The 26,220-nt window shown below is 38.5% G+C and overlaps 2 protein-coding genes across 7 annotated transcripts in view; one reads left to right on the top strand and one right to left on the bottom strand.

Moving 5' to 3' along the window:
- grh (grainy head) overlaps window positions 1-26,220 on the bottom strand; it is a 226,217-nt gene that overhangs the window by 125,386 nt on the left and 74,611 nt on the right. The gene's annotated exons all lie outside the window — the stretch shown is intronic.
- Window positions 2,559-26,220, top strand: part of LOC105662063 (uncharacterized) — a 137,853-nt gene continuing 114,191 nt past the window's right edge. For 2 of the 4 annotated variants that reach the window (XR_013039705.1, XR_013039708.1), the window contains exons 1-2: window positions 2,568-3,013; window positions 3,126-4,219. Coding sequence is in view for 1 of the 4 variants with exons in the window: in XM_012281971.2 (XP_012137361.1) it covers window positions 3,228-3,304; window positions 4,055-4,219 (242 nt within the window). In the remaining 3 variants the exon portion in view is untranslated. Of the gene's footprint in view, window positions 3,014-3,125; window positions 4,220-26,220 lie in introns of all 4 variants that reach the window. The other 2 variants (XM_012281971.2, XR_013039707.1) reach the window with 2 other exon arrangements.

Genomic DNA, 26,220 nt, shown 5'->3' with positions numbered 1-26,220 from the left:
CTTAAAATGTCTCACATACCTTAAAACCACCCCTAAAACCACCCTTCCTCAGAAACCCCTAACTGTCCCTCTTACTTCGAAAATCGTGAGAGTCCATAAAACACCATCAAATCAGAAATAATTAGAAGTAAACACGAAACACGAAGAACCCATCATAAAAGCAAGATCCCGTTGATCATGTCACTTAGATAAAACTAGGTGTATCCGTTGTCTAGTAACTCTAATTTGCCCTTACGCAATTCGCGAGCAACGGTTAATCTTAATACGGGTTTATAGCTCCATCAAGCGTTCACGTTGCGGCGTGCATCGTCCCGTTGCAGCCGATTATCCTGCGGTTCGAACGACGCTGATCACCCTTTTCAGGCTAATTGTCGATTAAACGGTGGCTGTTTATGATCGTTCGACACCGCAGCGGGGACCTTTTAACCGGCGTACTCGATCGGGCCGCGTCGTACGTGTCCCCGCAGCGAAATCAACGATTTATTCTGCCGCTCATTCTTTTTTTATCGCCCATGCCTCAACGGACGTTTACCCGCTTCGTGGGTTCCTCGCGCGTCTACCTGCATACAGGGTGGCCCATTACCCGCTCGTTAAAGTCTCCGCTTTTGCGAAATACCGCTACGCGTTTTCGTAATCGGTTTAATTGCACTGGAGGAACGCACGTCATCGTCTGTACTGTAAATCGTTTGGAACGAGGAGCGTTCGACGAGGACTTCGAGAAGATAAGAGTATTCTTTGTTACAACTTCTTATGGGGTAATTTTGAGGGATATTTTATTATTAATTATTGGGTTTATTGTTTCGTGGTTGACTTCTCTAGTTCACTGTCACTATGTCACCTCTTTACTTTTGCTCTTATATTATTTTATCACTTTGTACTGTTCAGTGTTTCACTATTCTAGTATTGGCCTTTTTATTATGTTATTTCACCACTCTTACCCTTGTACTATTTTCTAACTACTTTGATGCTTTACCTTTTTATTGCTTTACTATTCTATTCTCTTATATTACAATAATAATTTATGATTTTAGAATAAGCACTATTTTACAGTCCTACCTTTATTATACTGTTCCACTATTTCACTGTTTCACTGTGTATTTTATCACTCTTATTATATTGATCTTTCACTGGTATATGTTACATTATTAAACGACAGTTCCATTAAACAAGTCCATTGGTATTTCACTATGACTATATAAATTTATCTGTTTTACTTTAATGTTGCTATTCTTAACTATTTAGCCATTTTACTACATTAGCTATTTTCACTACAACACTTCACAAATAATCTGCAAAAGCAAACAATGTTCTAAAAATCACTCCTCAATAATTCTATAAAAAATAACCTATAATTATAGCACTCTCACAGTGTAGAATTATAGACTTCATCTCAGTGCCTGAATAAATCCACACGAAGCTAACGAGCTACCCTTCAAATATCCTAAATGAACGATTAATGTCGATATCAATTTCAGTCGTCACCAGGTGTGTCGACGTGTTAGAGACGTTTAGAAGACACCCTATATAAAGAAGGAGAACCTGCGGGTCTTCGTGGGTACAAGGATGGTCAGGAAAGTGTCCAGCAGGCCAGACCGTCCAGGAGCGGTCACCCATTCCGAGGGTCATCCACTGGCTCTCCTCTCACTTAGCATAAAAGGGTAACTAGCAAATGCTCAATGCGTATACCATAATGGAACGAGTGTCCCATGGACATAATTAGGCGCTACCCATGGGAAATTCAGACCCCCGTTTCGGGCTTTCCGTTTTGTGCGGACTCTACGTAAGCTGGGGTCATCGTTTTGCGGACCTTCAAAATACTTCGTACGTTTCGCCTTTGGCCAAACATGTGCTGTCTAATAAAATATCTCTGAAAAATTTCGCTAAGACGAAAATCCATCACATTCATTCATTTAATATTTTATCAAAATCACTTTCAACAAAATCACAATCTTTGATAGAATTTAAATTTAATTTTTAACACTATCGAATTTAAAAACCGATGACCGCTTTACTTTTTCATTAAAATACACATCTTGTTAAAGTACATTCCTTGAAATCACCATTGATAAACGTGTAATAAAGAATAAATGTGTGTACTAATTTATGTTTCGTTTATTTGTTAACTTCATTTTTAATTTCAAATTAAGTACACATATGCAGGTAATGTTAGCCGAGTTAACACTAACACTTTTACACAAGCGTCTCAATTAACAAAAATCTATAGAGCACGTGAATTGCAACGTAAGAAATATGCAAAGGAAGCTAATTTTTCTGAAGTTTGCATAACGACGGAATAAAATATTCAAATTTGAGCCGCGGGAAACGATAACGACAGTGATAAACGATTCGATGTTGAACGGAAATCCACTTACGTCATGGTCGGTATCTACAACATTTTTCTCGAGGAAGATAGTTTTGCTACGTTGGTGGTTTCGAGAGATCATCGTGGGAAAGCGTGTACACGCGACACTCGAGTACCATAAAAATCTGACGAGTCCGAACAGCTCCGTTAACCATACGAGCGTCAATCAATAATACATGAACATGGAAAGGGAATTCATCGAAGGAAACGGGTCTCTTTGGAATCGCTAGATTCCACGAACGGGTAAACACGCGTTCGACGCCGTACCGAGCGTAAATTTCGACGCCCGCTTTCAAATTGCTTCGCGATTCCCGCGAAACGGGAAAAAGTCACGTGATCGATGATTCTGCGCGATTGGACGCGTAAATCCCGCGCATCCGTCACGACGCTTACGAGTCACGTCTGTATTCCGCGCCACGAAATTTGGAAGAAACAGGAATAGTTTTGTTAAAACTGTCACGTAGATTTCGCTCAGTGAAAAGAGTTTTCCTGTGTTTTTGCGGAGTGTATCTCGCTGCACGAAACGTCGAAAATATTTCGCACGGTCGCACAGCGTCGAGTGACACGTTTCGACAAATTTCGATGACGTTCGAGAAATATTCAACTACTGGAAAATATCTTAGGATATTTCTCGTAGGACGATACGACAAGGTACGTTTACGATATTTCACTCACGGTAAATTGTTTAAAATAGACAGATTTGCGAGATCGAATTATAGGTTAAGTCGTGAAATTAAAGAGCTTTTTCAATGAAATTTTAAAGGACTCACGGTTCACTTTCCCGAACGAACGATGTCAGCGAGCGAAGATATCGATCCGATGAGACGTGCTTGTAGATCGATATCGAGATCGTTTATCCAGGCACATGCTCCTCGCACACAGGAATGTTCGACTGGTCGCAGTTTCGAATTTGCACACACACACCGTCCTTCTGGTCTTTTTGTAAGTACACTTTTCGTCTGGCACTTTGGTCACTGTTTCTCGGACACTATCACGCACTGTTCCTCCTTTTCGGTCGGAAAAGTCACAATATCGATCGAGCGGGAATTTCGAGCTCGTGCTCGACGGAGCTCCGCCTCGTCGACTAATCGAACTGGCCTGTCCAGTGGTTGCGTCGCGCGTTCATTAATATGATAATCATCCGATACGTATACGATGCCTCTCGAGGATCTTCGTTGTCTTCATCGTGGTCCCGGTCGTCGGCGGATCGGGCGCGCGTCGGAGCACCATCGTAAACTCGAGATCACCGGTGACGTTCGTGATCGACGCTCGATGAATATCGCGGAGTCACTGGCGGTATCGACGCGATTATCGAACGGGCATATCGAAAAAGCGCGCGACTCGGTCCCGGCGCTCGAACGTTTCCCGCGGTCAGCGAACGGCACGGCCCTTCGAGCACGTCGAACAAAAAGCGAAGGTACTGTATATTTACTTTTTCTTCGTCCACTGTTTGGAGGTCGACCGACGACGCGTTTTCTTCCTCCTCGCAGTCACTCTCCGTGTCCCGATACGTTTTCACGTATCTCCGCTTATTTCGTTATCGTGCCTCCGCCTTCACCGCCGCCTCCTGCGTCTCTCTCATCCTCCACCTCCTCCGCCACTACCACCTCCACCACCTTCCTCCACCTCCAGCTTCTTCACCCTTCTCCTAACAGACTCGCTACACCTCGTTCTCTCTTGTTTTCCTCGAAGGACCACCACCTCCGCGCGCTGTCCTGATCCTGGGACCGTCGACGACGAGCGTGCCGACTATCGCCGCACGCCGACTAATTTTCGGGACGAACTTTCCGGTTCGGTGTCTTGTATTGGACTGTGCAGAAGTGGCACCTTCCAGTTTCTGAACTTACATCTTGTCAGGTAAGTGTGAGCTTTACCCGTAGACCAGACACGGTGGGCCCCGTTCGTGTGCGTGCGCACGAGCTCGCGCGCGCGATCTACGTGTGCCGGGGCCCGCCTCTCGGTCCCCACCCGTTCGTCTAACTTCGCCTCCTCTCGCTCGCACTTCGGCGGACCCGACCGCCGCCATACGCGCTACTCTCTTAACTGACACGCACACACTCGCGCCTGCGCGTACACGGACACGAACGAGCGCCTGCGTACACACGCACACACACTCGCGCGCCTGCGTACACGCGCGCTGCGTCTACGGGTTTTACCCCCGTGTGTCAACCGTAGACCACTAGTAGCTTCGTTCGCTCGCATAGGTGTACGTCGTTGTCTCTCTCTCTCTTTCCACGTTTCTCCTTCCACCTCCCTCTCTTTTCTATGTCTCTTACCACCTCTTTCCGTAGGTGCGTAAGTGCGTGACTCCGGGGACCTGGGGACGTTTACGTGTCGCGATTCCCTCCTATCCCTACTACCGTTTTTCTAAGGACCGATAGAGGGAGAAAGAGATACGGAACGTGGTGGGGGTTGTTTTTAAACTGGTAGGATAGGGTGAATTCTTTCAATTAGACTCTTCCGGGGGTGAGCTCGAGGACGACGTGTTTCTGGTTCTCGCGATGATTGCATTCCGAAGCAGTGTGACTGACCGATATTTTCTGTTGTTGTTTATGCAGGAATAGAAAACGTCTTCCCGCGATTTTTTTAAACTCCGATTTTGTATATAACTCTTTTTCTTGTAAGAATTTGGACCACTCTTTTATCGGTTATTGAAGGCTGAGCAAGATTTATAGGCAACCTGTGGTGCTTTATGTAACTTTATGTTTTACGAAATCAGTTTTATCAGAAAATAATTTATCGTTCAGGTTTGATTAATTGATGTATGCTGCGTACACGCACCATTGAGCGTGAATGATAATTTTTAATTTCCAACTTTAACAAGTTTGTTCGTATCTCCATTCACCTCAATATCCAGTGTCTTCGCCCTTCATCTATGCAAAACGAATCGAATACGAAACTCATCGTTGCGCAAGGGGTCAATAAACGTTTCAAAGGATCCCCACGATAATTTCAAGTTCTGGGACTATGACCTACGATCTCTCCGAGCGGTAGTTCACTCGACGATCCGCAGAGATATAACTCGAAGTGAAAGGCTGTGCAAAAAGGTCTTTATTGCCACTTACGATAATTCGCTTAATGCGCGTGTCAAGCGCGAGGCGCCACAACTTACTTCGTTAAATATCACGAAACACGTCGAACTTAGCAAAACCGAGCTGCGGATTAGATTTTATCGAAACGGTTCGCTAATCGTGCAACACGACCTACCACGCGTACCGAGGTGCACGCAACCAGAAGAGATATCACCTGGACATGAATCGTCGTTTCTGGCACGAATAATTCACTCGGCGAACAGAACCTCGGGCGTGGAAAACACTGATCTCCATTACCCCCGATCTTTTTTCCCCGATGGAAACTAGAGTCGTTGAAAGTTTCACTGCAATGTCACCGCTAACTATCTCGATCATCTTGATCAGGTAAAAGACCCATCGTGTGAAACGACGTCGTTCGAGAACTTGGGTTGACCAATTTTATTTTTTATTTATGGTCACAAAATTTTATTATTTTTTTTTGTGTAAGAAGGATGATCGAGGTTTTCATTTGAGCACTGATGATACATGTCTGTTCTTTTATATTATGGGCTATTTATTCGTAGGAATATTTTTAACAGAAAATTTTGGAAAATGACATCTGTAAGGATTTTGTATGAACTCATTGTGTATCGTACATGATTGCTTTCATAGAAATGAAAAATTGTTACCTTTGAAGAAATTATGAAATATTGTCGAACATGTAAAATTTGAAAAAGATTATAAAGAAATGTATAAAGTTTCTCGAGCATTTTCCTCGAGCAAAAGTGATTTCTATTCATCCGTTATCAGCACGCGTGCAGGGCGCAAGAAGTTGATTAACAGGTTTAGGTAAAGACAAGATTAATTCGTATCGCGTCGATTAATGGTCTAAGCAAGAAACGTTTCGAGGACGACGCCCAAGAAACGCGTCCGATGGCATCCGATGAATCCGATCGAATTTAATGAAAACGCTTTCATCGGTGCGTAGCGTTGCCCGAGGCGTACCCGTAACGATCGAATTTGCCCGTTTCAGCAGAACCTCGGGCGTGGAAAACGCGGATCTCCGTTTCTTGTGTACGCGCTTCGCCTCCATTTCTTTTTTTTCTCCGGTCTACGATGGCAGTTATACGGATTTTTCTTTCGCGCTTGGAACCCGATCGACCACCATGGGGCTAACGGAGTTTCACCTCTACGCCGGCTATTTTAACGAAGTCCTACCATGGTTCGCAAATAAGAGATAGTTTCACGACCGGCTCGTCGACCATTTTTCCATGCCAGATTCGTGCTTGAGACCATAACGGATGCTTCATACAGCTATAACGAGGTTAATCGACAGCACTGGTTGACACGAGAAAGAAAAAGTTGAGGTACTGATGTCAACGGAGTTGGTGAAACTGACGTGTTTAGAAGAGATACAATTTTCTAAAGGAGATATTAGTATTCTTAAATTTACATATTTTATAGCTATTGTTGTAGTCATTGTTATAGTCACTGTTATGGTCATTGTTAATAGCCATTGTTATAGTTACTGTTAACAGCCCAAATTGTATATTCTATTGCTATTACTATTGTCATCGTCATAGTCATTGCTATAGTCATTGTTATAGTTACTGTTAACAGCCCAATTTATATATTCTATTGCTATTACTATTGTCATCGTCATAGTCATTGCTATAGTCACTGTTATAGTTACTATTATTGTCAATGTTAATAGGCATTGTTATAGTTACTGTTATTGTCATTATTAATAGGCATTGTTATAGTCACTGTTATTGTCACTGTTAATAGTCATTGTTATAGCCACTGTTATAATCACTGTTATAGTCATTGTTATTGTCATTGTTAAGATTCACTGTTATAGTCATTTTTATAGTCACTGTTATTATCATTGTTCATAGTCATTGTTATAGTCACTGTTATTGTCATTGTTCATAGTCATTATTATAGTCACTGTTATTGTCATTGTTAATAGTCATTGTTATAGTCACTGTTATTGTCATTGTTCATAGCCATTGTTATTGTCACTGTTATTGTCATTGTTAATAATCATTGTTATAGTCACTGTCAATAGTCAATGTTAATAGTCATTGTTATAGTCACTGTTAGAGTCTCTGTTAAGAGCCCAATTTATATATTCAATTGCTATTTCTATTATCACTGTTACAGTCATTGTTAACAGTCATTGTTGTAGCCACCGTTGTAGTCATTGATATAATCACTGTTATTGTCATTGCTAATAGCCAAATTTATATATTCTATTGCTTATTACTATTGTCATTGTTATAGTCAGGGTCAAATGTCATTTTTATAGTCATTTTTATAGTCATTTTTATAGTCATTTTTATAGTCATTTTAAAGTCATTTTCATAGTCATTTTCATAGTCATTTTCATAGTCATTTTCATAGTCATTTTCATAGTCATTTTCATAGTCATTTTCATAGTCATTTTCATAGTCATTTTCATAGTCATTTTCATAGACATTTTTATAATAATTTTGTAGTAATTTTATAGTCCTTTTTGTAGCCATTGTCATAGTCACTGTTCTTGCTACTGTCTTTACTATTCTTCTTGTGTGTCGCGAGCCAACTTGTTGACATCGTACAAACAAAATGTAATAGACACAACTCTAAAAATATGCACTACAAAGTAATAAATGTTGCAAGTGGCATTTGTCGAAAAGCTTCCTGAAAGGGGTGTTAACACGAAAGCCAGTAAATGTTATCATGCGTGTATTTTTGTACGAAACGAGTCTATACGTGTTTTCATAAATAATATTCTGATAAACGTTATTAGGTTTATTTCCTAGTTGGAACAGAAGACTCGTTTAATTGCACTAATAAATACGAGGAAATGTTATGTAATGTCTACGAACTGATAAATTCAGAAATGAAGTTAAAATTTTAATTATAACGAATAATTGCAACTTGTGTTATATATCCATGTGTGGTTTTGTAAAATTCAGACGTGTTAAAAGTACAAACGTGTCTGTTATCTTGGCTATTAGTAACAGCATAATTCTATAATTATATAATGATTACTAGGTTTATTGCTGAAATGGAATGTATATCAAATTTCAATCAGGAATTTTTCAAGCGAGTTTGCTACTGGTATTAAATTTGTAATATGACACCTTGGACCAATCGTGTTTTGTATTAATCATTCGTGTGTGGGAAATGACAGTTTGATAGTTTTTAGCTTTTAGGGTTGGGACGTTGAAATGATGTCTATATTTGTACATTTTGACTATATTTAGGAAATTAGGAAATTTTAGAATATGGTAGATGGATGTTTCAGAAGGTGATGGTTTGATACTTTTAAGTTTGGAATTTTCACACTTTTATATTAAAGAATTTCTAATTTCTAAATTTTTATATTTGAGAACTGAAAATTTCTGAATTTAGAAAACACTTAATTTCTAAATTTGAAAATTTAGTATTTCTATATTCTAGCCTCTAGCGTTCCAAATTTCAGAGTTTCCAAATTTAAAAATCTACTTTTTCCAACAGTAAGTATCTAAATTCCTAAATTGAAAAATAAAGAATTTCCAAATTTACTAACTCCAAAAAATTGAATTTTAATCCTATTCTACAACAATGCACCCCATTTCACATGAAAGTTTTGAAGACCACCTAACTTAAAATGAACCACATACTAAAAAAAAGTAATCATGAACAGCATTAAGTATAAAAGTTCTCAGTTCACCTGCAACATTTCCTATCACACAGACGATCTGAAACCTCGCATTCCGTCATGATTCTTCTACCCTCTCAGATAGCACATCTCAAAAGTTCAGCGAATCGATTCGTCGTTTAGAAAGCCGTCTAGATAAGGACGTTGTAAGTTACGTAAAAATCAGTCAGGTTCCATTAACGAAGTCCGCGACACTTCCTGTATTAATTAACTCGTTTGTTTTTTGTCGCGCGAAATCCTGGTCGCTTTAAATGTCTACTTTACGTTATAATCGCAATCTGGCGGACATTTCGCGCTGCCATTACACGCGTTTAATGAAATCTCGAATATTTGCCTCGTTATCCGATCGATGTTTATACGTTCTTTTCGCTGCGTGACTGATAGAAGTTGAAAATGTCAACGGACGAGATCGTTGAACTGTCAAAGTTACATTTCCTGAACACTGGCGGCGAAAGTGGACAAATAATTCTCTCGTTAATTACAAATTATGTTTCGTGCATATACTTATGCGAGATCAATTTTATATTTATTGTACAAAGTTATATTTCTTGCAAAGAATATTTAGAAAATTTAGTACGATTTTATACTTATACGAGATCAATTTTATATTTATTGTATAAAGTTCTATTTCTTGCAAAGAATATTTAGAAAATTTAGTACGATTTTATACTTATACAAGATCAGTGTTATATTTATTATATAAAGTTATATTTCTTGCAAAGAATATTTAGAAAATTTGGTACGGTTTTATACTTATACGAGATCAATTTTATATTTATTGTACAAAGTCATATTTCTTGCAATATTTAGAAAATTTGGTACGATTTTTTAATTTGAGGTTAAGGGACGTCGAGGGTGATTTAATGTACAAATTGTATATTGCACGATGTACATTATAGTTGCAGAGCAAAGAATATTTAGAAAATTGGGTACGATTTTTTAATTTGAGGTTAAGTGACGTCGAGGGTGACTTAATGTACAAATTGTATATTGTACGATGTACATTACAGTTGCAGAGCAAAGAATATTTAGAAAATTTGGTACGATTTTTTAATTTGAGATTAAGTGACGTCGAGGGTGGTTTAACGTACAAATTGTATATTACACGATGTACATTATAGTTGCAGAGCAAAGAATATTAAGAAAATTGGGTACGATTTTTTAATTTGAGGTTAAGGGACGTCGAGGGTGACTTAATGTACAAATTGTATATTGTACGATGTACATTACAGTTGCAGAGTTAAAGGTTTTTTTTTTGGTTCTGTTAACATTTGAAAGATTTTACTATGAATAAGTTTGTAGATAAATGGAATAATAATAAACGGAACGCGTGAAATGGAACACCTTGTAGTTGCAAGTAGTTAGTGTACGTTACTGGTCAGACGTATCGTTACGAAACGATCAATGTCTGGTTTCAATGGATGTCGATCAATCATCTTGAGTTTGAGGAATATTATGGATTCTTCGTATGGTACATAGTATCTGCTTTTGATCTTACAAGTTCTGTAGGTACTGGTTAAACATGTGAAAGCAAATTTGGATATTTAGAAATTTAGGAATTTGAGAACTCAGTTCACAAATTTGAAAATGTTGGTTCTCAAGTGTACATTTGTATTTTCACAAAATTTCAAACTTGGTAACTTCCAAATTTCGAGCTTGATAATTTCAAAATTTCAAACTTGATAATTTCAAAATTTCAAACTTGATAATTTCAAAATTTCAAGCTTGACAACTTCAAAATTTCAATATTTCAAACTTGATAATTTCAATATTTTAAACTTGATAATTTCAAAATTTCAAGCTTGATAATTTCAATACTTCAAATTTGATAATTTCAAAATTTCAAGCTTGATAATTTCAAAATTTCAAGCTTGACAACTTCAAAATTTCAATATTTCAAACTTGATAATTTCAAAATTTCAAGCTTGATAATTTCAATATTTTAAATTTGATAATTTTAAAATTTCAAGCTTGATAACTTCAATATTTCAAACTTGATAATTTCAACATTTCAAGCCTGACAACTTCAAAATTTCAAACTTGATAATTTCAAAATTTCAAGCTTGACAACTTCAAAATTTCAGACTTGATAATTTCAAAATTTCAAAATTGCTAACTTCAAAATTTCAAACTATAATATCTAACTATAAAAATTCTAAAATTTCTAATATAATTATAAACGTAAAATAACTTTTCACATGTCTAACATCAGCAAGAACCTTTACATAATTTATCGCATACAGGTTATAAACTCTCCCTATTTATTTACACTACAGTAGTTCCTAAAATTCTCCCCTTTAATTACACTTCACCCCACAACAATTACCAAAAATACCAGTATTTACTTTTCCTAACCCAACATTCTTAAACCCATCTCATAAACTTACTCCAAGAACCCATTATTCTAAAGATTTCTCAAAAATACTCGTTCGATGCATAATTCTGCCTTGTTGGAACCTCAAGGTGCAATTTCATTAACGGCACCCTTAAATCGTGGTCGTTGAACGATTTTTGCTTGTGATACTTCGAAATACGCTTCTGAGGAGTCGGTACAGGTACGAATTAAGGTTCTTGAGGACCCAGGGCTATGAAATTCGATGTTTGATTCAGAAATTTTATTCGATAAACGGTGACGATCTTTTTACTGGAAGGTGGAGGGAAGATGGAATGAATCTATGTACTTTAAAAGAAAAGAGTCGAAGAAAATATCATATCAGAACAATTTTTAAGGAAGCTTAAAAAGTTTCAAGAAGGTTTAAGAAGGTTATAGTCCTTAAACCTTCTTGAAATTTTTTAAAACTTATTTTATAGTACTTTGATGTCTTATATCCTAGTATCATAGTCTTGCGAATACATATACTATACGATGAAACAAATAACCTAACCTAACCTAACCATAAAATTTGTACATTTTGTCAAATATTAATAAACAAATATACTTGATGAGAAGAATGTCATTTGAAACACGAGTGAAAGATATGGGCGCCATTTGCATAAAACAGTGCGTACTAAACACAGCGAGAAGAAATGAGTATTTAAAAAATAATAAAATAAAGAAAGAAGAATGGATAACCCAAATGCATCTACTTACAAAGAGAAACATAAAAAATAATATAAATAATTATAGTATAGAAATGAAAAGTGTCGAGTACGTTTCGGTAAAAGCTGAGTGGAGGTTCCGTAGCTGCAGCCCTGGTCTCGCACCCCAGTATCTCATGCGGACGCCATTACCATATAACGATAGCCGTGCGCAAGAAACTGTCGGTAGAAAGAAACGCAGCGGGAAGAAAGGAGACGGAAAAAATAAAAGAGAAAAAAAAGGAGAGAGAAGAGAGGACAGGATTACGAAGTCGAACGGACACGAGACGAACAAGGATTACACGCGTCGTGTTGTGCTCTCGAAGCGGAGCTCGTCGCCGTTGAAGCGCTTCGGACGATTTATCGGTTCTCTTTTCGAATTCTTACCGCGCTTCATAAAAACGACGTCGCACGTTATGCCCGGTGCGCCGTCGCGTCGCGCGCGTATAACCGTGAATCGTCGTTACGTTTGTCATTGTCGTTATAAATAAAAGTGGCCGGCGGCAAATCGTATACCGTGCCGGCGAGAAAGAGAGATCTACCGCAGATATTGCCGGGTAAACGCGTATCCCCTCGCGTCCGCGGCGACAGTAATGTCGGCCCCGTGCTCTTTTATTACTCCCCCTCCCCCTAAAACACTCGGCTCTCCTCTCTTTTGGCCCAGTAAATTGTACGCTTCTCCTTTTTGCTTCGGCCGAAAATCTTCGAATCGATCGTGAGAGCCGGCGTAAGACGGTTACTCCTCTCTTTTTATTGCCAGGCCCTTGATTTGCCCTGTCGTGATAGATCGGCTCGAGGGAGGTTCGTCTCGGTACGCGAGACGAATTTCAATCGGCTGCCATTACCCACTTCTTCGTTCCTGTTTTTCGGGAAATGCCGACTTTCGGACCGAATGTAATTTAGATCCGAGATACGCGGACGGCCATATATACAGTATGTCGGAAAAGTAACGGAACCTTTTTAAATTTAAGGAAAACTAGCGCCGTCTATTAAAACAATATTTTATCTGAAAACAGTATAGCCCCTTGCGCTATAGTGACTCGTGACGCACTCGTGACGCACTCGTGCATCAGCTATCAATTTTAATGAATTTTTCATGTATTTCAATTTTTTAGATACGCTATATACACAGTATGTCGGAAAAATAACAGAATTTTTTAAAGAGAACTGGCGCCGTCTATTAAAACAATATTTTATCTGAAAACAGTATAGCCCCTTGTGCTATAGTAACTCGTGACGCACTCGTGACGCACTCGTACATCAGCTACCAATTTTACTTGAATTTTTCATGCATCTCAATTTTTTAGATCGGAGATACGCCATATACACAGTATGTCGGAAAAGTAACGGCATTTTTTAAATTTAAGGAAAACTAGCGTTATCTATTAAAAAGAATATTTTGTCTGAAAACACTATAGTCCCTTGTGCTATAGTGACTCGTGACGCACTCGTGACGCACTCGTACATCAGCTACCAATTTTACTTGAATTTTTCATGCATCTAAATTTTTTAGATCGGAGATACAGTATGTCGGAAAAGTAACAGAACTTTTTAAATTTAAGGAAAACTAGCGCCATTTATTAGAACAATATTTTATCTGAAAACAATATAAAATAATTATCTGAAAACAATATATAATAATACTTCCGCTATAGTGACTGACTCGTGACGCACTCGTGACGCACTCATACAGTTATCAATTTCACTCGAATTTTTCACGCATCTCAATTTGAAACTCAAGTCCAATTACATAGATTACATAACACAAAATTGTCACATTTCGACTTTCTTCATCTATTTTAATATCATATCTGAAATTAGTTCCGACGCACCTGACAGACCACAGTATAGGGGTTTAAGAATGCAGAAACGTTCGACATACAAGAATATTAAACACATGAGATACGATCATTTCGATTTTTCCAAATAGAGGATAACTGACTTCCGTTAATATTTGCTCAGACGCAAAGTGGCAATATAACGAGAAACTACTGTACCTGTAAATCACTTCTTATCTCGTGTTAATTCAGCTTCATGTTGCGGTTGAGCATATCCTGACACTTCGTCGTATCAATAATTAGATCTAGCAGTAGTTTACGGAAACGTTCGGCGGAGACTCCGAAAAGTTGTTAGGATATCAAACGACCAGTATCTACCGGATCATAAATACGTTCAACCATCGAAATCGGGCGGGCCTGCAGGAAGAAATTATCGCTAGTCGGTTGCGCAATGCTCCGGGGAAATTTCTGCTAGTGAGCCGATTATCGTTCTAAATTGGCCAATTTTTATCGCGGACGTGTCGCTTTCCGCGCGAATGGCTCGATGAAAACTGATCTGGAGGAGGGAAAAATAGCTAGGTGCTTTAGCAATACGCGAATAGAACGAGATGGAATTTTAACCGTGGTTAAAGTACAATCTAACTTAAATCTGAGGTATAGGGATATTTGAGATCTACGGATTTTTTGGATCTAGAGATATTGGGATATTTGGGATCTAGAGATATTTGGGTTCTAGAGATATTTGAGATCCAGAGATATTTTGGATTTTGGGATATTTGGGATCTAGGGATATTTTGGATTTTGGGATATTTGAGATCTAGAGATATTTGGGTTCTAGGGATATTTGAGATCCAGGGATATTTTGAATTTTGGGATATTTGGGATCTAGGGATATTTTGGATTTTGGGATATTTGAGATCTAGGGATATTGGGATATTTGGGATGTAAGGATATTTGGGTTCTAGGGATATTTTGGATCTAAGAATGTTTGAGATCTAGGGATATTGGGATATTTGGAATCTAAGGATATTTGGGTTTTAGGGATATTTGAGATCCAGGAGTATTTTGGATTTGGGGATATTTTGGATCTAGAGATATTTGAGATCCAGAGATATTTGGGATCTAGGGATATTGGGATATTTGGAATCTAAGGATATTTGAGTTTTAGGGATATTTGAGATCCAGGGATATTTTGGATCTAGGGATATTGGGAAATTTGGGATCTAAGAATATTTGAGTTCTAGGGATATTTGAGATCTTGAAATATTTGAGATCCAGGGATATTTGAGATCCAGAAATATTTTGGATTTGGGGATATTTTGGATCTACAGATATTTGAGATCCAGAGATATTTGGGATCTAGGGATATTGGGATATTTGGAATCTAAGAATATTTGAGTTCTAGGGATATTTGAGATCTTGAAATATTTGAGATCCAGGGATATTTGAGATCCAGGAATATTTTAGATTTGGGGATACTTGAAATCTAGAGATATTTCGGATCTAGGCATATTTGCGATATAAGGATATTTGGGATCCAGTGATATTAGAGTCTAGAAATCAAGCGATATCGGAAACTAGAGCTATTATGTCCCAGCAATTTGACTTCCTAAGATTTTCAAAACAGAAATTTCCAAATCTGTTTATATTTTGAAACTGAAAATTTGGAAAATAATTTAGAAATTTGAATATTTAATTTATTCGGAAAGCTACGTAAGCGCGTACACGTGCTATCCCGAAGGAAGCGCAGTCCGCATCGGAGCGCGACGTGTCGCAGGTGCGTTTAATCGGGCTGATCCGCACGTCGCGACGCGTCAAGATTTTCGCCGTGCTCGAGGTGGCAGCGACGATCGACATTTACCGCTCTCACTACCGGCACGTCGAATCGAACAGGACTATTTAGTTAGCCGGCGGGACAACATTTCACGCGGGAAAAGACGTCTAGTCTCTCGATGAACACGGCCCGGGACGGTGATTGATCCTTTTTTGCCCGCGGTCCGGCACCCACCAACAAGACACGTCGTGCAAAAACTTGGAATTATCCGACGTACAACCCGGGGAACGCACCCGGCCGTACAGCAGATTTAAAAGCGGATAACCAACGCGGAGCGACGAGTGTGAAATGTCGCGCGCGCCAAATGAGAAACAACGGTATCGATAAACTGTCGCGTCGTATTTACCATCTTTTTTTATGTGTAGTCGTTTTTTTTTGCTTTGACTAATATTTTTTATGTAGGCGTGATATGTTGTCTTATAGCTTTGGACGTTTTGAGAATTTGTGGATTGGAGTATGAAGTGTTTAAGGAGGTCTGAATGAGAGCTACAGTGAAAATTGAGAGCATGTTAGCAAATGGTGTTTATGAAGATTATTTTACAAATTTTTATAATCGTCAAATTTTATTGAATTTATAGTATAATATTGCAAAATCAAGTGTTTACAAAGGTCAGGAAGTTTTGAGAATCATAGTGGAAATTGCATAGGACGTATTCATAAAAATCATGTGTTACATACATGTAAACATATGTGCACATATGTACATATGTGTGTAGTAAACATACATGTATGTGTATACATATACATGAACACATATATGAACACATCTACATATGTATGTAATAGACATACATGTATGTGTACACATATACATGGACACATATATGAACATATCTACATATGTATGTAATAGACACACATGTATGTGTACACATATACATGAACACATATATGAACACATCTACATATGTATGTAATAGACATACATGTATGTGTATACATATACGTGAACACATATATGAACATATCTACATATGTATGTAATAGACATACATGTATGTGTATACATATACATGAACACATATATGTACATATGTACATATGTGTATAGTAAACATACATGTGTGCACACATACATGAACCACCCTAAAAGTATCAAGTTATAAAATGGCAGAATATAACCTATTAAAGAAGCATATGTAACAGACATATGTGAATATGTACACATGTACATGAACCCCCCTAAAAGTTTCAAATTATAAAATGGCAAAACATGACCCAGTAAAGAAACATTAAAAACCACCAAAAAACCATAAAATTATATTTGAAGCTTATCAGCCTGTAATCAAAGCGATTTCTAAACATTCAGTCTGAAAGCGTAATCGAATGACGACGTCGCAGCATCGTGAATCGTCATTTTTCAAAATTCCTGTAGTCTCCCGATAAACTAGTAATTATCACATGTATGAGAAACAAGTAAAAAGCGCTGGAACATGTCTCTCAAGCCGAATCTACTTATCGCAAACTTGTATCGTAACGATAATTCGTGTCAGAAATGGTATCGCATCGTGTGTCTATGCACCACATACGCAATTACTTTGTACCACATACGTGCCAAGAATAAACGCAGGCCATGTAACACGAGTATCGCAGAAAAAGCGTAATTACCGTGCTCGCGATTTAAGACGATTTTACCCGCGTCGTTTCAAAGCGATACACGCGCCATAAAATCTGCGAGCTTACACGTAATCCCGAGGAGTGTAGCTACGATTCCTCTACGAATCAAATAAACGTAACAAGAGTTGGGGAAAAAAGGGGAGAACCGCGAGATACAAACATTAGCGTGGAAGTACCAATTCTCCATCGTGGTCCATTAACTCGCAACATCAGCCATTCCGCTCGCCGGGATCTGGGAATCGCTGGAGGATCCCACGTTCCATAAAGCGTTCCCGGCGACATCCCGGCCATCGAATATCGACATAAACTGAACGCGATCCTTGGGATCCACCCACGCGCCCCGTTTCCCATAATCAAACGTAGTCCGTTTATTAATTTATCAGCTCGGCTCGTTCTCACATGGACGCTTTCGAGATAACGCTTCGCGGAATTAAAAGCGATCGAGGTACAGTCGATGGCAAATGTTCGTAGAGAGGATATGGAAGCAACAGATAGTACTTTGCTACTTGTAGATTAGAACAACTTTTCTATTTTTAAGGAGTAGAGGATTTCGGGGATTTGGGGGAGTTAAGGGACATTTGGGGATGGGTTGAGAGTTTGAGGGGATGGGAGTTTGGGGATGTTGGAATTTGGGGATGTAGGTATTTGGGGATTTAGGGATATGGGGACGTAGGTATTTGGGGATTCAGGAATTTGGGAGATGGAAATTTGAGGATTTTGCTATTTGGGATACGTGGATTTGGGGTTCTTGGAATTTGGGGAGATAGGTATTTGGAACGTGAGGAATTTGGGAATATAGGGATATTGGGGCATAGGTAGTTGGGGATTTAGGGATTTAGGAGCTAGAAATTTGGAAACCTTGAAATTTGAGATGTGTGGATTTCAGGGTATTGGAATTTGGGGTGATAGGTATTTGGAACCTGAGGAATTTGGGAATTTAGGGATTTGGGGATTTATGGATTTGGGGATATAGGGATATTGGGACATAGGGATTTGGGAGCTAGAAATTTGGGAACTCTGAAATCTGGGATGTGTGGATTTGAGGATATTGGAATTTGGGGGGAATAGGTATTTGAAACCTGAGGAATTTGGGGATATAGGGATTTGGGGATATAGGGATTTGGGGATATAGGGATTTGGGGATATAGGGATTTGGGAATATAGGGATTTGAGGATTTAGGGATTTGGGAGCTAGAAATTTGGGAACCTTGAAATCTGGAATGTGTGGATTTGAGGATATTGCAACTTGTGGACATAGGTATTTGGAGTCTGAGGAATCTTTGGTTTTTGACATTTAAAGACACGAGATATTAGAAATGTATGGATTTGACGATTTACAAACCCAGTTGTAAACCCAGGAATTTAACTAGACACGAATTCGTGGATCCAGGGAATTAAAAAGATGTGAACTTGTCGATCTAATTACTCAGATATGAATTTGAGAATTTTATCCTTTGCACTCCTATGTCGAGTGTGCCTCAACATCACATTTCTCTTGGATTTCATAAATAATAGATAACTAAATTGGTTGAATATATGTATTAACATTTATTTATTATTTATAATAAATGAAAAATGTATTTGTCACATATTCCACACTCTTGCAATATATTTTATTGAGAACCCCTTTCTGATGTACTTTGTGAATGAAACTGGTAGGTAATAGAAATTAAGAAGTGCAAAAAGTTAGGTTAGGTTAGGTTCAGTTGTACTTTATAAGTGAAGTTGGTAGGTAATAGAAATGAAAGAGCGCAAAAGGTTAGGTTAGGTTACGTTAGGTTATATTTTCTAAGTGAAGTTGTTAGGTAATAGAAATGAAGGAGTGCAAAGGGTTAGGTTAGGTTACGTTAAGTTGTATTTTATAAATAATGCTGATAAGTAACAGAACTTAAGGAATACAAAGAGTTAAATATATCATGAAATTTGAAATCTCCTAAATACGATCAAACTTAAAAATAAAAAAATTCCAGAAATAAATTGTCAAGAAAATATTGCGCATTGCATCCGAGTGTACGTCGAATTTAAACGTCGCGCTATAATCGCGCACGCCGTTTTAATGGCGCGCGTTTTCTCGGCTTAATCGAGCCGCGTCGCGCGATGCTGGAAAACGCGTCCCGTGAACGTTACGCGTTGATTTTAATGGGTTCGAGGCATCGACGAGCATTAAAACAAATCTGTCCGCGTGGAACGACCGCGATACCCATCGAACGATCGTTTCGAACACGACAGGAACCAGTCCACGTTTTAAACTCACGACGTAACCTCGTAACAGCTCGGGATTACCCTCCTCGCTGTGTGCACTCGCGTTAGTACGAAGGTGTGAATTTATTTCAGCGCTCGACTTTCATTCTAATTGCCTCCCGTCTGGGAAACCTATGCCAACGCTTCATCGCTGAATTAACTTCGGAAACGACGAGGGCGAAAAGATTATCTCGCCGCGTGTTATGGTGCCATTTTGAACTTGGAACAGACTGTTTTGAACTTGGGTATAGGTCGATTTAGATAGCCTGTTAGGTTAAGATCGATTTGGATAACTGGATGTGGAGTTTATTCGGATTTGGCTGGTGGATACACATCCACACATCAGTACACACTGATGCCGAACCTTGAATTGGCGCTGAAGAGGATGAGGTGTTTAGCTGAGGTACCTTTTGCAAATTTAAGGACTTCTAGATTTGTAAATTTTTATGTATGTGGATATCTCTGCTCAGACGTTGACATATTATCAAATTTCGTAAATCTGCATTCACACATTAATACATTCTCAGATTCCATAGATCTTTGCATCCACACGTTAACATAACCTCAAACTTCTATATTCTAAAACCTCATTTTCTGGATCTAAATTTCAGATTTCAGACTAAATTTCATATTTTCAAATCCCACATCTTCAAATCCATGTATCACCAAATTTCAATATAACACTCCCTATATCTCCACGTTCCTTTAATCCCTATCTCTATATCTACATACCTATATCAACCCACGAGTTGGCTTATGAAGAGGTCGACCCAGGTGTTTAGAAGAATTTAGAGATCCATTCGTAAATCTCTATATCCTAGATCTCTACATCCACAAATTCCCACATTCCCAAATTTCTATATTCTAAAATTTCTACATCCCGAATCTCTACGTTCCCGAATCTCTACACTTCCGAATCCCTACATTTCCGAATACCTACATTTCCAAATCCCTGCATTCCCGAATCCCTACATTCCCAAATTCCTATATTCCAAAATTCTCACATACCCAAATCGCTGCAGCCCCAATTCACTATATTCCCAAATTCCTACATCCCCATATCTCCAAACCTCGTATTTCCAAATCCGCATCTCCAAATCCTATATCATCAAATTTCAATATCCACTCCCTATATCCAAGTCCTATAATCCCCGAATCTCTACATCTACATACCTATACCGTCGTCGCGTGAAGAGTGACGTGTTTAGAAGAGCTACAATTGGTCAGAATAGAAAAATGAACGCCTCACGCGTATTTTCGGTATTGTCTCGAGCATTAGGCGAAAAACGACACGTCTCAAGAGCGAGATGCTACTTGCGTTCTGCGGTTGTCATTATTCTTAATTGCAAAAATGTAACTATATTCATAATCCCTTTTACTTTGGGTCACAACTCATGAATCTATACCCCGAACGTAATTACATAATATTTATAAGGCATCGAATATCCCGTATTTTACTGTTAATTTCATCGGGGTACAAAAGCGATAAGTGGTACCAGTTTGTCGCGAGTGAAAATGCGTTAATTCAACGATAAACCGTCGTTGAACGGCATCGGTAACGCGGCTCAAAACGCTCCAATAAATCCAACGATTTGCTCCGATAACGATTATTAATGAGCACGACTAATTGTGGCGACCAGATGGAATCGACGAGTATCGCTTGACGCGCTCGCTCGACCGTGGAGTAATTATAAAATAAGGCGGAGCGCCTTTTTTTTCTCTACGTGCCAACGAAATGGCGGTTATCGAGCGCACGAGTTACGAGATGCCCGCGTAAGTTTCACCCGATAGATAATTCGCGAAATTACAGCTTTTACCCGTGGCTAGGCAAAGAGATCTGCTTAATTCCAGCAGCTGTTCGATTGAAAAGTTTCAATATTCTTGAGCACAGATCGCTGGAACTGATACCGGATCGCTGGAGGAGGTGAAACTTTTACGCTCCGATAGGAAAGCGAGAAATATGCAACTTGACTGTGTTTTAATTAAATTCCTGCGCGGGAGATTATTTCTGTGACGTTAATGTAAAGTTCGTGTAAAATTGAAATCGGTTTCGATTTAATTGCTCGATATCGTCGAAATTGTTTCGTACGTTTCGACTATTTCCTTAAAGATGCTGTATCTAATTGGAAAAGCCAATATGTTCTAATTATAGGGTCGTTTCGACTACTTCTTCCGTAATAATGTATACATACTTTAATTTATAATATACGTTCTGATTGGAAAAGTGGTGTTGGAGGATCGTGTCATTTATGGCTGCTTAAGGTGTCATTGAAATTGTTCGGTATCTTAAGAGATTTCTATTTCTTTCGTATTAATGTATTTATACTACTTGAAGAAATTCTGTTATACATGGTTATTGTATGTATGTATATTGTATATTGTATGTTATTGTATAGTATGATTTATTATACAGTATGATTTATGGTTGCTAGTTAAGGTATCCGATCTCCAGTTCACAAGTTCCCAAATTCTGAAATCTTGAACATATCCAAACTCCCAAACCCAGAAGGAACACCATAACAGTAAGAAAGTCCGTGACTTCATCAATTCCCAGGCGTATTCACTGCGAATTATCTGAGCCGATCTTATCGTGATTGCAAACGAACCAATATCCAGTTTTAGAACGGCAGAAATATTCGTATCAACTCATACAAATGGAAATGCACCGCCATGAATCTAGACTACAGAACCTCGAGCAAATTCGCCACCTCATGAATTCCCAGGGAATCGGAATTATCGAAATCGCGCTGTAACGTCTGAGTTCCAAACGAAGAACGTATAGATGTCAACCCATGAATTGGCGCGTGGCATAAAGAATCCATTATGGAGACTTGCAGTTACATTTCGGCAAGTGGGAATAATGACAACTGCTGAACGCGAGTAGCATCTCGCTCTCGAGACGTGTCGTTTTTCGCCTGATGCTCGAGACAATACCGAAAATACGTGTGAGGCGTTCATTTTTCTATTCTGACCAATTGTAGCTCTTCTAAACACGTCACTCTTCACGCGACGACGGTATAGGTATGTAGATGTAGAGATTCGGGGATTATAGGACTTGGATATAGGGAGTGGATATTGAAATTTGGTGATATAGGATTTGGAGATGCGGATTTGGAAATACGAGGTTTGGAGATGTGGGGATGTAGGAATTTGGGAATATAGTGAATTGGGGCTGCAGCGATTTGGGTAGGTGAGAATTTTGGAATATAGGAATTTGGGAATGTAGGGATTCGGGAATGCAGGGATTTGGAAATGTAGGTATTCGGAAATGTAGGGATTCGGAAGTGTAGAGATTCGGGAATGTAGAGACTCGGGATGTAGAAATTTTAGAATATAGAAATTAGGGAATGTGGGAATTCGTGGATGTAGAGATCTAGGATATAGAGATTTACGAATGGGTCTCTAAATTTGGAAAATGCTCTTCTAAACACCTGGGTCGACCTCTTTATAAGCCAACTCGTGGGTTGATATAGGTATGTAGATATGGAGATAGGGATTAAAGGGACGTGGAGATATAGGGAGTGGGGAGGTTGTAATTTGGTGATGCATGGATTTGGAGAAGTGGGATTTGGAAATATAGGGATCTAGATAAGAATGACAGTAGTAATGTCAGTAGCAATGATGATAGCAATAACGATAGTAATAATAATAGCAATAGCAATAGCAATAGTAATAGTAATAGCAATAGTAATAGTAATAGCAATACGAATCAAGAAATAAAATTTTAGAATATAAAAATTTGCAAACACAGAAATTAATAGACATAAAAATCTAGAATATAGAAACCCACGAATGTAGAAATCTCTTTCACAAAAAATAGCTTTTCGAAACACCTGGATCTCTTCGCGCCAACTCGTGGGTTGTCAGCGGTAGGTGTTATCGAACTTTCTGTCCGGTGGCGACTCGCTATCGAACACCGGATAAATTTCACCCACGTATCGACGATGATATCGAACTCTATTCGCTCTTACCTACCACCGTCTACGATCATGATTTAGGATCGTGTCAAAAATAGTACTCGCTTAGAGCCACGCAGCCGTCGAATGCTAATTCATAGATCGTGACTATAAATTTCAATCGTAGTTGTTTTTTAGATGCCGGTTATTAAATTGACGTCAGTACTCTTATTTATCACGCCGGAAGAACGTGCTTTCCAATGGAGTTACTTCGTCAACGACACTCTGTACTTTAGCTTTCGATTTTCCTTTGGTTTGTGAAAATGTCATTGCTTTTGACTTACTATTGATTTAGTATATTGATAGATCTTATGTGGATTATGTTTAATGTTACGGGTAGTTCTTCTTGCAGTTTATTGCCGATTTTTATGTCGGGGAATATGTACTCTTTTGATGTAATTTGGTAATTGATAACTGGTTGGTTTTTATTGCTGTGTAAAATTAGTCAATGACAGATTTGATCGTTAAATTTATATTTAATTATAGTCGTTGATTTATGGAGTTGGGACGTGGAATTTGGTTATTAATTTCTATGGTTTGCTGATTGCTGAATGTGTGAATTTCTACATTTTCTAAGTTTTCAGATTCTGATATTTTTATATTCTGACACAATTTTACATTCTGATATTTTGACATTTTGACACAATCTGACATTCTGACACATTTTGACACAATCTGACACGTTCTGACACAATCTGACACATTCTGACACAATCTGACATTCTGACACAATCTGACATTTTGACATTCTGACAATCTGACATTCTGATATTCTGACATTGTAACATTCTGACATTCTGACATTCTGAAACTCTGAAATTCTGAAACTCTGAGACTTTGAAACTCTGAATCTTTGAAATTCTAAAATTCTGAAACTCTGAGACTCTGAAACTCTGAATCTCTGAAATTTTAAAATTCTGAAACTCTGCAATTCTGAAACTCTGAAACTCTGAAACTCTGAAACTCTGAAACTCTGAAACTCTGAAACTCTGAAACTCTGAAACTCTGCAATTCTGAAACTCTGAAACTCTGAAACTTTGAAACTCTGCAATTCTGCAATTCTGCAATTCTGCAATTCTGAAACTCTGAAACTCTGAAACTCTTGCATTCTGTCATTTTTACATTTCTAAATTCACAGATTCCCAAAACTTGCAGATCATCAAATACCAACATTCCCCAATTTCTACCACTCCAAAACCCAATCTTCTCAAACTTCATCCCTTCCAAAATTATCCAACCACCATCCACCAACTATCCTCCAAAAACCCTCCTAAAATCCTCATTCCCTCCACCACAAATTCCCTATAATTCCCTATAATTCTCGATTCCACATTTCACCTGACTATAACCCCACTATACGTTTCTCATAGAACACGATAAAATAAAGAAACACCGAAGAGTAAGCAGGTGCACGATCGGCGACCGTTCACCGTCGATTCAATAAAAATCGCGCGTTCGATCGATTCGCGGGTTTATCACGCGGACTGTGCGTATCGCACGTGCGTTCGAAAGGTCGCTGTTAATATTACGTACCGAAGGAAATGGAGAAAAAGCGCAACGTTTCGAAAGGTTTCACGTAACTTAAAAAAATCGTTGATATACTGCTCGAAAGGCCTTTGGAAAACGAGCTGGCTTTCTGCACCGGATAGAACAGGAGACATGTTCGTTTCGCTAAATCGTTGGAAACCGCTCGAAATGGCATTTCGAGCCAGAAGGGAAAGACGGTTCGTTAGCGATGAGTTTAATTAAAACGGTTTTTACGCGGATTTAATTAATTACTCTTGCTGTAACAACGCTTGACTAATACGTATGAGTGACACGTACACAATTTGTTGTTTGGAAAGTTTAACGAGTATCAATTTGCGGAGGGATTGAAATCGGGGCAGAGAGTAGGTATGAGACACTGACTCGTTTTGGTACTTCATATTTTTTCGAACCTGTGGACAGTGGATATAACAAGAGACAATAGACAAGGAAACCTAGAGACAGAGGACCAATTTAAATACCCAAATTAGAAGAATCGGGGGTGCGCATGGGCATAGTACAGAAGGTGGTTGTAAGAATAGTTTAAACCTACAATATATCACAGAAAGATGTATCTCCTCAAAGAGAACCGCTTGTCATCTTTCTCAAAGAATATTTTATTAGTTAAATCGTATTACATCGTTTGTATATCGTTAATCTGCTCCATGCATACAGCCTCAATCTTACATCAAACTTCCAAAGTACCAACTCCACAAAAAACATGTATAATCCGTCTACAAAATCGCACATACAAAACTGCCATCACGAACGATACACCTTTCGACAAATTTGTACACCGAACATGTCAAAGAGGAGCTATTACAACAATTCCTAACAGTCTCAAAATAAAAAAGATGAAACACGAATTTACAAATCGTCGTTCATTTTGTACTCGTGATAAGTTGGGACATTAATTGGTGTTAGGCAAAGAGTAGATATAACGAGAGGCGACACTAGACAAGGAACCTACCCCTTAGAGAGAGACAGACACAACCGATTTAAATGCTCAAATCAAAAGAATCGGGGGTGCGCACGTGCATAGTGTAGAAGTATGGCGGTCGTAAAAGAATAGTTTAAACTGCATATTCACCAGTAATTTATTTCTAGTAAACATTTTGTCATATCTGT

This window comes from Megachile rotundata, chromosome 10 (genome assembly GCF_050947335.1).
Source record: "Megachile rotundata isolate GNS110a chromosome 10, iyMegRotu1, whole genome shotgun sequence".
In the NCBI taxonomy this organism is placed as follows: domain Eukaryota; kingdom Metazoa; phylum Arthropoda; class Insecta; order Hymenoptera; family Megachilidae; genus Megachile; species Megachile rotundata.
This window is presented reverse-complemented; position numbering and strand designations above follow the sequence as displayed.